At 53.8% G+C, this 16,112-nt stretch overlaps 3 gene segments (V, D, J or C); all 3 read right to left on the minus strand.

The window, feature by feature from the left end:
- LOC118498316 overlaps positions 1-6,848 on the minus strand; it is a 52,397-nt gene extending 45,549 nt beyond the window's left edge. The window contains 1 exon segment of the C gene segment in view: positions 6,690-6,848. Coding sequence covers positions 6,690-6,848 — 159 coding nt within the window.
- LOC114489672 overlaps positions 1-16,112 on the minus strand; it is a 100,360-nt gene that overhangs the window by 76,982 nt on the left and 7,266 nt on the right.
- Positions 11,777-16,112, minus strand: part of LOC114489669 — a 384,977-nt gene continuing 380,641 nt past the window's right edge. The window contains 5 exon segments of the C gene segment in view: positions 11,777-11,986; positions 12,100-12,215; positions 14,676-15,008; positions 15,146-15,460; positions 15,711-16,052. Of these exon segments, the coding sequence occupies positions 11,978-11,986; positions 12,100-12,215; positions 14,676-15,008; positions 15,146-15,460; positions 15,711-16,052 (1,115 nt within the window).

Here is a 16,112-nt window from a genome sequence, read left to right on the forward strand (position 1 = left end):
TTTTTAAAATGATATATTTTTAAATATTTTATTTTTAGAGAGAGGGGACAGGAGGGAGAAAGAGAGGGAAAGAAACATCAATGTGTGGTTGCCTTTCACGTGGGCCCCACTGGGGACCTGGCCTGCAACCCAGGCAGGTGTCCTGACTGGGAATCGAACTGGCAATCCTTTGGTTCACAGCCCACACTCAATCCACTGAGCCACATCAGCCAGAGCTATTTGTTAATATTTTCTTCAGAATACTTGTGTGTATTTCATGAGTGATATTGTTCCAAAATTTCCCTTGTATGGTTCCTTATGAAGCTTATACTGGCTTTATAGGATGAGGTTAGGATTATTCGCTCTTTTTCACTTTTTGAAAGCATTTAAACAAAATCTGAACTATGTATTTCTTGAAAGTTTCTTGAAACATGGCCCTGGCATTTTAAATTACTGCTTCAATTTATTTAATAAAGGTGGTGGCATTGATTTTTCTCTACCTGAATCATTTTTTTCATAAGGCACTATTCTAGGATTTAAAATTTTATCCATTAGTACATTTATTATTTACTCTTATTGCTTTCATCAATGAGTAATTATATAGAACTGTAAGTATATATATTTGGCTGTGTTTTTTTTTTTTTTTTTTTGACCAGTCTCTTCAGAGCTTTTCCTGTTTTGCATATGTGTTGCTTCTTTTCTTATATTTTATTGATTTTTTTGCTTGTGCAATTATCTCCTTCCTTCTTTCTCTATATTAATTTTGTTGTTCTTTTACCAACTTTCAAATTTGCACTTTTGTTGACAGGAGAGACCTGTTTCTTCTTGCTGACACATGTAAAGAAATACATATAAGCAAATTTAGTAGTATGTAATCAGTTTATTAGTGGCCCATTCCCATGGAAGAGAACAGGACTGGGTCAAGTAGGGGGTGAAAGGCAAAGTTTCAGGACAAAACAGGGTGAGAAAAGCAAGAGAGGCTGGAGACCAGGGTGGCAAGCCCTTGGGCAGCCTGAGGCCAGGTGGCCAGAGGCCCTGTGGCCCAAGAGCCAAGAGGCCCCTGAGCCCCTGAGAGAGAGAGAGACCGAGTCCTTTTTTTCTCAGGACTTATATAGTTGGTGGGATCGGAGGGAAAAAGGTCATATATTGATTAATGGGTAAATGTGGTGCTAGCTTTCCTGTGGGAATGTGACTATCCAAACTTAGGCATGTGTGGGATCTTTCAGCCCCAAATCCTTATCTTACTCCAGACTCCCCTTGGTCATCCTGTTGTAAAACAAATATGTGACAGGAGGAAGTTAACTGCAATTGGGGCACTTTCCTTCTTTCCTGCTAACATAGTGTTTCTTGTGATATTGGAACACCTGGCAATATTATCAGAGCAGGCTTAGGACTGCTGAATTAACATGTGAGACTTGTCTCCTTCCTCCTTCCTGCCTCTGTTTACTATTTATTCTACCTAATTGGTAAAAGGCATTCCCTGGCAACCAGGGTGCTAGATGCTAGCCAGTGACAGTATTGCAGTCTCAGAGTTCTTCCTATGCTGTCTCCTGCCTCACCTTGATTAATTTGGTGTTTTGTCCTTTCCAAACTTTTAAGGCCACCAGCTTCTCTCCTGATGTGACCATGAGGTATGTACAGTGGTTCATTTGCCCTTCAAGAGTGGTGACAGTTACTGTGTTGTGACCCAGGACACAGTGGGCAGTCGGTCCCTGCAGTGTGCAGTGTGGTGGGCAGAGTGTGGGCTCTTTAGACTCTGGGGCAAAGTCCTGTGGTTCCCGCTGGACATGCCTGTGTTTCCGCCCATGAGAGCTCGGCCTCCTCATCTTCCTCTGAGCCTACTCTAGTCCAGTCTTGACCCCACCTTACCATCAAGCCTGCCCTTGGATGGTCACCATGATGTGAGCTTTGCCTGACCTGTGACCAGACCTACTAAAAACTCTGGACACAGTGGGACCATCTCTGCCCTTGGCTCTGCTGCTCTGTGCCTGTGCTCTGCCTGGCCCCTCTCTTCCTCCTGCTCTCTGTCCTTGGTGGCTGAGTCCTCCTCTCCTCCTGGCCTCTTACCTTTGACTTCTCTTCTTTCCTCTCCCTCTCCTTGGACATCCCAGACCAACCTGGGAGTATAGATACCTCCCATGTGCCCATGGCTCCCAGGTCTGACGTTCCTCTCTGACTTCTTTCTGAGGCCATAGCCAGGTCTCAGAGCTGTGTCTCATCACAGTATCTTACACCCATCACACTGAAAAGAGAATTATTGAGTCTCTGAGATCAGTAAACAGCTACCCATTGGTGCCATGAGGCATCACTCTGCATACTCATTGACTGATGAGTATGATCCATGATCTGAATACCTGTCCCACTGCCCCATCCCATCCCCTCAGCCTGTCTCCCACCAAGACTTTTGCACCCATCCCTGCCAAAACCCCTCAGGGCCTCCCATCACCCACAGTGAAGCCCAACAAGCCAGGTTCACCCCTACAAGGCCAGCCCTGCTCCATCTCCCCAATTGTCCACACTGCCCCATTAGTCTTCTTGCTGCTCCTTGAGCTTGTGAAGCACATTCTTCCCTTGGGACCTTTTCACCTCCTACTCCTGCTGAAAATGTGCCTACTATCACCCCACACTGACCCTGAAGGTCAAAGTTCCCTCCTCAGTGAAGGGTCTTGGACATCTCTCTACTAAGCATACCTGGTGTCAGTGCTTCTATCCTTGTCTGGCTTCCTGTGCTTCGAAGGCCACTTTTTTTTTTTTAAGTTGGTCTGTACCAGCAGGACAAAAATGCCACAGTGCAGACACACTGTGTGTCTGTCTACCTGGATACCTGTTTAGCACACAGTGGGTCATCAGTGAATGAACAGCCAGTTGTCGGAAGTCAATTTTCTTTGATTATTTGCAACTCAACAATTTCATGTGTTTCATTGATCATCTGTACTTACAGCCTACTAAAAATGACCTTCTCCTGACCACCTTGCACCGAAAGCTTCTCCTTGAAGGTCAGGTTTGTTCCACTCACTGCATGTTTCCAATGCTCATTCCTGAGGATTCTTTGGTGGCTGATTTTATGCACTTGGCTAGGCCACAGAACCCAGGCATTTGGTTAGGCACTAGTCCAGAGAGTGGAGGTATTCTAAAGGTGTGATTATGACTTAAATAAGTAGATGCTGAGTGAAGCATGCTGTCCTTCCTAATGTGGGTGGGCTACGTCTGATCAGATGAAGGCCTGAAGAGGAAGAAGACCAAGGCTTCCTGAGGAAGAGGGGATCTGCCGGCCAAGGCTTCATTGCAACATTAACTCTTCCCTTGGTCTCCGGGTTGCTGGTCTGCCTTAGACATTCTGGACTCACCCAGACTTCACAATCACATGCGCCAAGTCCTTAAAATCAATCAGTCTCCTCCCTGCTCTCTGTATATATGCATCTATTTGTTTATCATTGATCTAGCTGTCATCAATGGATCGATCTATCTTTGACCTCACATATCTTTTCATTTCTGGACAATCCTGCCTAATACAGATTCCTTCCAATGTCAGACTCTTTGGCCACTTTCTCTCCCATAGCATTTTACTTTGTTTTTAGTAACTTTATTCTTGTAGATGTTGAATTTTTTGTAGGCAAATTTACCAGTTTTATTTTTAAAGTTCATGGCACCAGTATCATTCTGACAAAGCACTTATTTACCCCAAGAGTATGTATTTTCCTATAACGTCCTTGGTCTGGTGATTTGTGTGCATTGATGTGGCCCTGACTGGTGTGTCCTGACAGCAAGGGCAGGGGTTCTGCCTCTGCTCTTCCAATCTCTGACTGCCCTCTGAGGTTTCGTCCCAGTCCCTTGTCTCCTGATTAAACTCAGCAAACAGGGGCCCCTGGGGGTCAGGGATGGGCCTGGGGTTCTTGATCAGAGAACACAGCCTGGTTTCTTCCCGGGTCCTAGAGGCCTCAGCACACAAGCCAGGGGTCAGAATAGGCTCAGACCCACCCCAGAAGCGAGAGAGAGGGGTCAGTTGGACCACACACAGGTGCTGGGCAATGAACTCCACACTGCTGAGCAAGCTTGTCAAGCCTTGATTTAGGTGTAGGGAGTGTGTGTCCTGTTTGCTACGACCACTGGAAACAGATGTTTCTCCCCTAGAGGGTGGCATGAAGTGGGGGAGCTGCGGTGTGTGTAGGAGTGACCAACCTCACCCTCATGTCACAGCACTGAATGAAGGCCTGTGGCCACAGTGCAGGGGAGGGTCATATCCAGTCCTGCAAAAGGAAACAGTGTGCTGGGGGCCCACTGATGCTGTCACACGCCCCTGGTGGATTGGTTCCCATAGTCAGGCAGAGACCAACTGGTGTTTGCTGGAGGTGGAAAAGGGAAGTCATGTTGGAGGACAGTCCCCAGCTCTTCCTGTTGAGGAAACAGGGGAAGAGCATGAAACCACCAGACCAGCTTTGAGGTGCTGGCTGGGCAGGAGCTACAGGCAGGACCTGGCTAGGGCTGGTAGTGCTTTGGCCCCAGAAAGGCATGCAAATCAGATTGCATTGATGACAACATGCTTCTTGCAGGATGTTGTATGATGTTTTATAAATGTGTTTCCCAGACAGAATGCATCCCCAGCACAGTTCCCCTGGGCCCAGCCAGACACCCAGAGGAACCATGAGCCACACCTCCCTCCTGGCCTCCCAAGGGCCTGTGGATGGGGATCCATGGTGTATCTCCAAGGTCAGAGTGAAGAGCCAGGAGCTGCTCCCTTGGGGACAACTGGGTGACAGCTGTGATCCCATGGGGGCTCCTTTGTGCAGGGGGGCTATAAGACATGGCTTGGACAGAGACCCCAACGCTGCCACCTTTGGGGGTCTAAGATCTTTAAGCCCCAAACCAGGCCACCCCCCTTCATCTTCCCTCCCCTCCCCACCTCCCTCCCTTTTTCCCTCTATTTCTTCATGCATTCCCTCAGTAGATGTGGGTACTGGACACGCAGTAACCCTGCTCTTGCAGATCCCAGTGTGGTGACAGGAAGGGCCATGGGGACACACAGATAGTGACACACTGTGACAGAGAAGAGCAGGCATGGTAGCCATGAGGAGGTGGTGTTGACAGGCCTGGCTGTAGGCCCCACAGGTAATCTTTGGGGCTGAATGAACCTCAATTTTGCTCTGATGTGATGGGAACCCACCAGCAGGTTTGAGTTTTGGCTTCCAGGACAGTTCAGGTTTCAAAAGGCCACACTGGTCATGGGTAGGGAGGGGAAACCAGGAGGCTGGCAGGGCTGCCGTGAACTCCAAGTGGGAGATAATGGGCTTGGACTGTGTCCTGAGCACTTTAGCTAGGCACAGAGGTGGATTGAGGGTTGTGGGTGCCCGTGATGGATGATCATTTACTGAGACAGCAGAGTGGGTGAGGTGGATTTCAGAGGGACATGATGGCGAGAGTACAGCAGTGGGCCCACCTGTCACAGGTGAGGCGAACATGGTGGGGAAGGCAGACTTGAAGTGGGATTGAGCCAGCGGGATCAGTGATGCCTACTCACTATGTGTATTTGCTGAGTGCTTTCTACCTGCTGACTGAGTCCTACTTGCTTGCTGGGTCTCACCTGCCAGAGGCCATCAGGGAACAACAGAGAACCCTGTGCTTATGGAGTCACTTTTCTAGGTGAGGACAGAGAATAGCCAACAGATATAATCAGTGAGCCACAGAGTGTGCTGGGAGGGCAAGAAGGAAGCTCAGCAAGGTGGGACCAAGGGCTGGATGTTTCATCAGGGCAGTTGGGGCTTCATGTAGACTTAAAGCTGACTGGGGGGCTCAGAGTCTGGGACAGCCTGCTGAGGGACAGCATTGGGATGGAGGGGCAAGAAGCCAGGGTGTGTGGTACCCCCACAAGGACACATGGGGGTCAGTGGATAGGCAGGGAGACCCTGTGGACTTGACCCTGGGCTACAGGGCATGGAGATAGTTTGATCAGGCTGAGGAGACCAGGGCAGGAAATCAGCTTCCTGGGGAGATGGCCAGAGTCAGGGGTGGGATGGGCACCCTGGGCGCGGACAGGACAGCAAGGAGGGACAGCGCCGTGCTTGTTTTCCGTGGCTGCTGGAGCAAGTTACCACCAGCATGTCCTCTCACAGCCTGGCTGTGGTGGGGCCATGCCACCTGCAGGCTCGGTGGAGAATCCCATTGGCCTTCTGAAGCTCTTGGCTCATGGCCTCCCTGTGGCAGCCAGCAGCCCCGTGTGAAATGCCCACTTCTCTGTGGTGACACTGCCCCCAACACAAGCAGGGCACCTCTCAACTCCACACCCTGATTAGACAGGTCCCAGGGACATGTGTGTCATGTGTGTGAAGTGTACATGTTGCCTGTAAACTGGCACATGTGTCCCTTGTGTGCACACACATGCATTTGCATGTGTACTGAGTCTGCCTGCCTGTGTGTGTGTGTGCATTTGTGCTTGGTGTGTGCTGTGCACATGTGTACATCTGTGTGCCTGCAGTGTGAGCGTGCATGTGTGTTTGGTGTGGACCAGGGCCACCCAGCCCACCCTGGCCGCACACCCAGGTGCTTTCATGGCATCCACTCTCAGGCCCTTGGTCCTGTGACTGGGGCATACCTGATGGCTGAGACAGAAACAGGAAGCAGGTGCAAGGAACCAAAGCTGTTCATGCAGCTGGCCAGTGGGCAGGAGGGAGGAGGTGTCGAAGTCAGGGCTAGGCTCCTGGGGGCAGTCTCTCTACCCAGGTAGAGTTGGGGTGGCCCCCACCTTCTGGCTGTGTGCGGCTCACTACTGAGCTGGGCTTCTCTGCTGCAATGGCATCTGCTCTCATGGCCATTGCACCTGAGCAGGGCGTGGGGTCAGGGGCTGTGGCAGCCAGGGGGGCACAGAGCAGGGGCATTGGGGGCAGGGTGTGTGAGATACCTAAGCTGGGACCTTGCTTCTCCTCTGGAGAATGGGTCCAGGATCCTCTGGCCTGGTCCCATGTGCCTAGCAGGTCAGTGACCCTCCCTCCCATCCCTGCATGAGTAGCCACCCAGAGCCTGTCCTCCAGTAAGACTGTGGCTAAGGGGATAGGCACAGTCTTCTCTCGGCCCCAGCAGGTCCCTGAGGTTGGGCCAGTGCCCACTCTGCTACCCTCTCACATGGTTTTCCTGGCTCCATTTAGTCCCTGTTCAATGCCAATTTGTGCCCTGAAAGGTCATCTTGTCCTCACAGCCCAGCTGTGGTCATGCTCAGGCCACTGGCAGGCTTTGCAAAATGTGTGTCCTCATGGGGTGACATGGCCAGATGGATTGCTGATACAGGGAACATGAGGCCCCTGACCCTCTAATCTGTGCCCAAGAGACTGACCTTTGGGGAAGGTGGCTACCAGGCCTCCCAGAATACCAGCTCCTGGCTGGGCATGTCTAAGGGGCAGCGAAGGGTGGTGGGGAGCAGGTGGGTGAGGTAGGGTCTCCTCCCACCCCACCCTGGGGTGGGGCTGAGGTCTCCCATTGGCCCCAGCTTGTGAGGGCACAGCTCTGTCTCCCCACACCCCAAGGGCTAGATCGTGCCCTTGTCAGTGTTCCCCAAATGTGCCTCCCAGCTCTGGCAGGACTCCATCCACTTTGTTGCCATGATGGTCCTCTAAGTGCTCGGGGACCATCCACACAGCAACCTTGCTGATGGTTTAGGGCGTGAACAGCCAACAAGTTATCGGGCCTTAGCCCAGGGGTGGGCACTGCTCTAAAGGGACACACAGTGAATGTGCCTCCATCCGTTGGAAGATGGAAGGACCATTTCACAGGACCCAGGGCACTGCTGAACCACAGTGGGAGCAGACTCCATCCCGGTATGGGAGTCCAGACCTACAGCCTGGCAGGGCTACCACAGGGGAACCACAGCAGGCCAGGGCCCCATGTCCACCAGCATACCTCTCCCAGCACCTGCTTGCACGTGCTGGACATGCTGGAGACCACTGGGAGGTCTTGAAAAGGTGATCAAGGCTGCAGCGGTGCAGGCCAGGCTTCCAGATGATGGTTAGGGAGAAGTAGGCAACACCTGTTTCTTCTGCATGGTCAGGAGTATCTGTGAGCAGTTCCTGTGCCCCTGAGTGCTGGGTGACAAGTTGAACCCTGTCACCAAGCAGGCCAGGGTCACAAGGTCACCTTCCTTTGGGGCTTTGCATCCCAGGGCCCTGGGAAGCACAGCTGCATCTGGAAGACAGACTGAGCTGGGCTCCTGAGGTCTGGGTACCACTGAGGGCACAGGGCAGTAGGAGAGAGGGGCCCCAGTCCTGGGGGGTCCAGAGTGTGCTGGAGAGCAGGCTTGGACAGTCCTCTGTCCCATCCCTTGGACCCCCAGCCCACCCCCCCCCGCACTCTATGTATCTATTGTTCTAAACTCCCTGCAGCCGCTGAAGGACACCCCAGTCCAAGTATGCTGAGAGTAAGGGCCTGGGGCCCCTAGCTGCCCAACAGGAGAGGCACAGTGTGCCTGGACTTCTGTGTGGTTCCCTGGGCAACAGTGGGATCAGACCCTTCTGTTGCCAGCTCCTGCTTCCAGGGGCTCTGCTGTTTGGGGACCACTCTGTGAGTGGCTGGTCTCAGAAGGTGTGTTCAGCATTATCCTGGGGTAGGTGTCCTGGGGCAGATGGCTCTGCCAGACCATGTCCAGCAGGGTCACCCTGCAGTGGCCTGGGCCTGGGCCCTTGTGAAGCTGTGCTAGCATCAGCAGCTCCCTAATGGGTTGGCTTGCAGCTGCCTCCTTCCATGCCCCCAGCAGCCATACTGAATGCCAGGGCTGGGACAGGCCACATGTCATCCCAGTGATGTAGCTGGTGTACAGGCCATGAGCTAGGTGGCGGCACTGTGTCCTTGGCTCAGGGTCCCTGATGGCAGAGCCTACCTCACTCTCTCCAGGGAACCTGACAACCCTGCCCCCATCTTTTCTTGGGCTCTCTCAGCAGGACTGTCTCCCTCCCCATAAGGTGATGAGGTCCTGCCCAAGCAGGGTGGCTCCAAATCCCACAGGACTTTGTCTTCACAGGAGAGGGCCTTGGACACAGAGACACACACAGAGAGGCCATGCGAAAAGGGAGCTCTTCCAGGGAGGATGCCAGCAGCACTGGAGCAAGGGTGGGAGGCCCTGGCCTCTCCTTGTAGCTTCAGGGTGCTGATGCAACAACCCTTGACCTTGGCTCCCAGCCTCCAGGACTGAGCTGGTGAATTTGTGTTGTTTAAGCCACCTGGTCGGTGGGACTTTGGCACAGCTGCCCATAGGAAGCACTGGTAGGAAACAAATGCAGACTTTGGTACAGAAGCAGGGTGTGGATGTGGCTCTAGAATGGGATGGTGGGTGGAGGCCAGGAGAGTCTGAGGTGGGTGTTAGAAAACCCCAAATAGCTTAGAGAAGTCAGTAGAAACAAGGGCATTGAAGGTGATTCTGTGTGCCCCAGAAAGTGGGGAAGCTAAAGAGAAAGCCTGCTCCAACTCAGAAAACATGCATGTCATCACAAATGCCAACAGTCCACGTGCCTGTGGCCTCAGACAGAAACAAGGACCTCAGCACTGGAGACTGGGGGGTGGGAGACCCTTGTTGCAAAGTGGTTGTGGATGTGACTGGATTCTGTTCTAGTGTTTTGTGCAAAGTAGGGATCATGGGCAAAGTGCTGAAGGTGTGGTCTGATGTCTCATTGTTGTCTGTAGAGATGGGAGGAGATAGAGGAGCTGAAGGAGGTGTGTGGCCAACAAGCCAGGGAGGAGGGGCCAGGACTGTCCCAAGAGCAAACTCTGGAAACAGGGATGAAGTGGGGCTAAGGAGTCATGCATGTGCCTCATGGATGCCATCAGCCAGCTCAGCACCAGGAAGAGCATGCAGTGATGGGGGTGAGGCCCACAAGGCTTTTGAGAATCATACAATCTATGGCCATACAACCCTGAATGTGCCTGATCTTGTCTGATCTCAGAAGCTAAGCAGGGTTGGACCTGGATAATACTTGGATGGGAGAATCTTACAGGAGCAGGAGCAGGCCTACAGACACTGAAGACATATGAGGTGAAGGGGGGCAGGTTGGCTTCGAGACAGAACCACAGAGTCTGTGGTCATAGCTCAGAGGGTGGGCTGCCATATAGGCCCTGAGGGCAGGGCACAGAGCCCAGGGGTCTTCTGGGGTCTCACAATCTAATGAGGTTTTCCCTGCAGGCTTTGAACTTGCTTGAGGCCCATGGTCTCTCCTCCCTTTCTCCCTTCAGTTCCTCCCTCTGGAGTGGGAGGGCTAGCCCTGTGGTCAGCCCACCAGCCACAACTGGGGAACTCTCAGTCCCAGGATTGGTCACTCACCTGTGCCTGATTTAGGTGAGGTTTTGGACTTAGAGTTGAGGCTGGCATGGGTTCGGACCCTCAAGGATGTCAGGATGGGATATTTTGCATGTGAGAAGGATGTGAGTTAAGAGGCCCAGAGGGTGGACTGTTATGGCTTGAGTTTTGTCCCCCTAATTCATGGCTTGACATGCTAACTGCCTAATACCACAGAAGATGCCTTGTTAGGATGGCTGAAGATGTGAAGAATGAGTGAAAGTGAGACTTCACTGGAGTGGGATGGGCCCCAGTCCAGCACGACTGTGACTTTATGAGAAGGGGCCTTCAGGGACAGACAGATGCACACAGGGCAAGACCACATGCACAGAGAGGCAGAGAGTGGGCCAAGGAGCATTCATGACTGGACACCAGGGAAAGGACACAGCACTGCTAGGAAAGCAGACAGCTGCACATGCAACTGACTCTAGAGACTGAGAGAATAAATTTCTGTTGTTGAAGCTGTCTCTTCTGTGGCTTTTTGTCAAGACAGCCTCCTGAGTGGCCAGCCCATGTCTGGACAAGAGACCCCAGCCATGCTGTGTTGTCTTGAGCCATGAGGGGCCCTGACTGAGTGCCCCAGCCTGTGAGGTTGGGCCAGGATGGGGTCCATTTAACCAGAGCTGAGTTGGAGCCTGGAGGCTGTCCATCTGGAGCCCACAGCTGGGGGTGGATTCCCCTTGGGATCCACATCCTTTTCTAATTCCATTCTGGACAGCCAGTCACCCCTTCAGGGCCACAGACTCCCCACGATGGCCAGCATTGTGAGCTCTGTGCATCTCCTCTGCACCTGAAATGGCCTCCTCCAGGACCCTGGTTCAGCAGGCACCCACCAATGCCTGCCCTGGTCTCTCCTTCTCCAAAGCTGCCTCTGCCCAGAACCTTGCCACTACAGCTGTCCTGGACTCTGCACGTCCCTTGGCCCACTAAACCCTGACTCACACCTTCACATCCACATCCCCTTCATGGGGCTCCCACCTCCTGGCATCTCAATCCCAGCCATTGCTTCGGAGCCTGGCCACCACCTGCCTTTCTTTTGGTGACATAGTAGACGAAGCTTTTCCCTGCTGTCCTGCCTCCCTGTCATGCACCTTTCTGACTAGTCATCCATCACTGTCTGCCCCCAAGATCCCACCAGCACACTCCACACATGCTTCAAGGCATGGGTCAAGATCTCGATGTGGCCAGACTCACCAGGACCAGCAACCAACAATGACAGTGCATGCTGTGGTGTCCCGGACATGGGCCCAGCTAATGATGTGGAGGCCGCAGCTCGGCCACACTGAGGTCGTGTTGTGGAGACCAGGCCTGCATTCCCGAGGCTCAGCTATCTACCTTCCCCAGGCTGACCAGCCCCCACCACTGGCCTGTGCAGAGGGACTTCCCTTTCCCATGTGCCTGTCGGAATTGGGGTCACCTGTTGAGAGGCTCACACAACACACAGGAGCGTGGTTGGGGAAAAAACCTCCACAAGGAAGCAGTTTCACAAGATAAAATGTGCACATTTATTTCAAGGTGACAAGCGCACCCACTGCAAAGCGACACCTGGGCCCCGCACTCCCTCCACACAGGGCCATGTCCAGAGAAGCTGCTCCTTAGTGCTGGAAGCTAGGGGGTAGCACAGGCAGATTTGAGGGCTGGCGGGGGCCCCTTGGTTCTGGCTCCTTGGTGTCCATGTTCCTGTCCGGTGGGTCATTTCACCTGCAGGTGGGAGAGGCAGCGTGAGGTGCTTCTCTGGGGGTCTCCATGCCCGAGCGCATGCGCACGCTGTCAACCTGCCTGCTGCTGGCCCGCCCGCCCAACCGCCCATCTACCTTGAACAGGGTGACTGTGGTGCTGTAGAAGAGACTTAGCAGGAACAGGACGATGAATGTGGAGGCCATGGTGTTCACGTTCTCGAAACCCTCTTCCTCAGCGCTCACCTCCCCCTCTGTAGGGGATATAACATGGGTCTCAGGCTCTGCCCATACTGGACAGCCCACCCTTCTGCTGCTGCCCTCAGCCCCCTGCTGTGCTGCCCCCAGGAGGGCCGGCGGGGAGGGGGGTGGGGCAGAAGCAGAGGGCAGGAGGGAGGGGCTTCTGACAGTCTGATGAGGGGTTGGGGAGAGGCACCTGTTCTGGGAGCCCTAGGATGCAAGGTTGGTGACAGAGCAGCTCACTGACATGGGGGCTGGGTGCGGCAGGGCTGGGGTGGGGTAGGGGCCCCAGTGGACTCTGCTAGAGGTGGGGGCAGCACAGCCAGGGCCACTGGGGTTGGAGAGGCTGGAAGTGGGGCCTCCTTTGCCTATGGTTGGGGGCAGCCATGGGGGCAGATAGAAGTCTGGGCCTGAGGAACCCCGTCTTTGCTTTCTCAGGGGTCTCTCACTCTCTCTCTTTCTTGGAGTGGAGGGCATGTTGGAGAGGCTGTGTGAGGCCCTAGCTGGTCTGCCCCACTAGGATTTGAGGTTCTGGGACCAGGGAGCCAGACAGATGCCTGAGGCCCTGGGGTGAGTGGTGCTGGGATGGGCAGGCTGACACATAGAGTGTGGTCCAGAGCCCCCAGTGCTGACAAGCCTTTGGAGGTGTCTGGAGCCCAGACACCCCTTTGGGTACCAAAGGGCCAGAAACGTGGGGTGTCTAGGAGGTAGCCCAAAGGGGGCAGTGCCATCTGCTAGGGATGGAGACTTTCTGGGGCCCCTAGGCCCCTCACTCCCAGCTGCAGGCTATCTCTTTACTCTGTGTTTCCAGGGCCAGGTGTTTGCAGGGGCAGAGCTACCAGATCAGCTTCTCTGCCTGCAGGACACACTCAGCTCTCTCTGCTCACAGGTAAGTGTGGGTTCTGCTGCTTCATCAACAATCTGTATGGGGCTGGAGTGTCCCTGAGGAGCAGCAGCCACCCAGCCAGCCAAGGTGGCTCTCTGAGCCATTTGCCCTGGGCCTGGGATGGTGGCCCTGGTCAGAGTCCTGGCTGGGTGGCCCACATTTGCATCTCTAAGCTGAGAAAGGACAAGCAGGCCTTGGGCAGGAAACATCGCAGTGGACACATTGCAGAGAGTCAGTAGTGTCTGCAAAGGCACTGAGTGACCAGTGCACACAGCGTGGGCATACATGTGCATGTGTGTGTCTCCATGTGCACATATATGTGTTCACACCTTCATACACCTATGTGCAAACATGTGTGCCTATGACTTGTGTCTGTGTGCAAGTACCTGTGTGTGTGTCTGTGTGCATGTGTATGAGCATACATTTATCTGTGCCTGTGTACATATGCCCATGTCTTTTCACACAACTGTGCATGCATACAAGTGTCTATGTGTTCATGTCCACTGAATGTGTGTCTCTGCACTCATGTGCATTTGTGCCCACATATGTGCATGTCTCTGTATACATGCACAAATGTATTTCCATGTGTTCGTATCTGTGCATATGTGTACACGTGTGCATATATCTTGGTGCATGTATGTGTGCATAAGTGTGTATGCATCTATGTGTCTCTGTGTTTATATATGTGCATATGTGTACAAGTGTGTATATATCTTGGTGCCTGTATGTGTGCATAAGTGGGTATGCATTTATGTGTCTGTGTGCATATGTCCATGTACCCATGTCCACTGCATGTGTCTCTGTGTCCATGTCTCTGTGTGTGCATGTCTGTGTATGCCTGTGTTCTGTTCAACTGTGCTCTGTGTATGTGTTCATATCTCTTCATGTACCACTATGTGTATACTCCGCATGTGTGTCTGAGTTTGTATGTATGCACGTCTCTCTGTGTACATGTCAATCCATGTGCACATGTGTGTATTGCTGTGTACCTGTGTCAATGTATCCATATCCTTGCATGTGACATCCATATGCATATGCCCGCTTCATGCATGCCTCTGTTTGCATGCATGTGTGCCCGCATGTACACATGTGTCCATGTACACATGTGCAGGTGTTCTTATGTGTTCATATCTGTGTGTGTGTCTGTGTGAATGTGTGTGAACATGTGTCACACAACCCTGTCCCTGTGTGCCCATAGCAGCAGTGGAGGGGTGGGGAGCATTGACTCTGTCTGCGGTGAGTGCTCTGCAAGGGGGTCAGCACTCTCAGAGGCAGTTGGGAGGCCAGGGCGAGGCAGGGGTAGGGATGGTGGCGGGAGGTGGTCTGCAGGGCATGGGCAGCACAGCCCTGGCAGGCGAGAGCATTGCTTACTGAGGACCAGCATCTTTTGAGTGGAAATTTTTATTTCTAATTTTTATAGAATGTAGCACCCCACCTTGTTGGCACAGTCAGTTTGCATGCATGCACACATACAATGACAGGTCAGCCCAAGGCTCTGGGTACTACCCTGGAGGGGCAGCCGGGGATCAGTGGCAGGTGCTGGCCATGTCAGATATGACCAGAGACACGTTGTACAGGGTGGGTTTACCGGTGGACTTGTCCACGGTCCTCTCGGTCACCAAGTGGGGCAGGGCCTCATGGGCCACGACGCAGGTGAAGGTGTCCCCGGCACTCCAGTCCTCCTCGCTCACGGTCAGGATGCTATGGACGAAGTATAGGCCGGGGTGCTGGGGCTCAGGCAGCGGGGAGCTGGTCACGTACGTGTCGGGGGGCATAGGCTGTCCTCTCTGCATCCACTGCACAAACACGTCTGGGGGTGAAAAGGTCTTCACCAGGCAGGTGACCGAGGCTGACTCCCGAAGGCTCAGCTGTTCCCTGGTGGGCGGTTGCACGTACACAGAGGGCATGTTCTTCTTGGATTCTGTGGGAGGAGAGGCAGTGGTGAGCTTGGGGTGCAGTGGGATTTGCCCCTGACAACAGGGGGAGCAGAGGCATGCTCCCAGCCCCACCCAAGGCTATGGGGGTCTTATGCAGCACGAAGGGTGGGGCAGGGCCTACCCTTGGGCCTGAAGATGGTGTGCTTCAGTGGGAAGGGCAGGTCTGTGTGGGTCACCGTGCACGTGAAACTTTCTCCTGACTCCCATTCCTCCACACACACGGTGGCCTCTCCTACGGCACTGAAGGTGGCATTGGGGAAGATCTCAGAGATGTTGGTGTGGGTTTTCAGATCCTTGCCACTCTGACGGGTCCAGGAGATGGTCAGGCTGTCATAGGTGGTCAGGTCTGTGACCACGCAGGACAGCTTGGCATTCTTGGTGAGGAAGGTGCTGGCAAAGGACGGGGGGATGGTGAAGATTTTGATGGAGGATGCACCTGGGGGAGGAGAGTGGGTTTGAATGACCGGCTTTGCTGACCTTTTCCTGAGCCCTGGGATCCTGTTGGAGGTGGGTGCTGGGCCCCTCCTGACAAGTGGCCCCAAACTGCCCTGCACAGCTCTTCCCTGCCCTTGGCCTCTCCAGGAAGCCAAGGCTCAGGAAGAAGCTGGTCTCACCTGTGGCAGTGTCTGCAGACCTGAGTGGACACCTGTGTGTTGAGGGCCACCAGCAGGGGCAGGGTTACTCACCAGCGCTACACACAGATGACACGTTCTTCTGGAGGCTCTCATTATTGTGTTCCACTTCGCAGGTGAACAAGCTCTGGCTGAGCCAGTCACTCTCGGTGATGGTCAGCGTGCTGCTGACACTGTAGGTCACAGGTCCAGGCCCTTTGGGCTCAGCCTGCACCTTGTCTGTGGTGAAGTTGGAGTCCAGAGGCTTTCCGTCCCGCAGCCAGGACACAGAGATCTTCTTGGGGCGGAAGCCCGTAGCCTGGCAGATGAGTCTGGACTTGCGGGGGTTGGTGCCGGAGAAGCCATCACGGGGTGGGATGAAGATGTTCACATTGGGTTTCAGTGGGTCCCCACCACCTGTGGTAAGGGGACACAGTCAGCCTGGACTGGTCGGGCCCCACCTCACCCGCCCAGCCA

The sequence above is a fragment of the Phyllostomus discolor genome, chromosome 15 (assembly GCF_004126475.2).
Source record: "Phyllostomus discolor isolate MPI-MPIP mPhyDis1 chromosome 15, mPhyDis1.pri.v3, whole genome shotgun sequence".
Lineage (NCBI taxonomy): Eukaryota > Metazoa > Chordata > Mammalia > Chiroptera > Phyllostomidae > Phyllostomus > Phyllostomus discolor.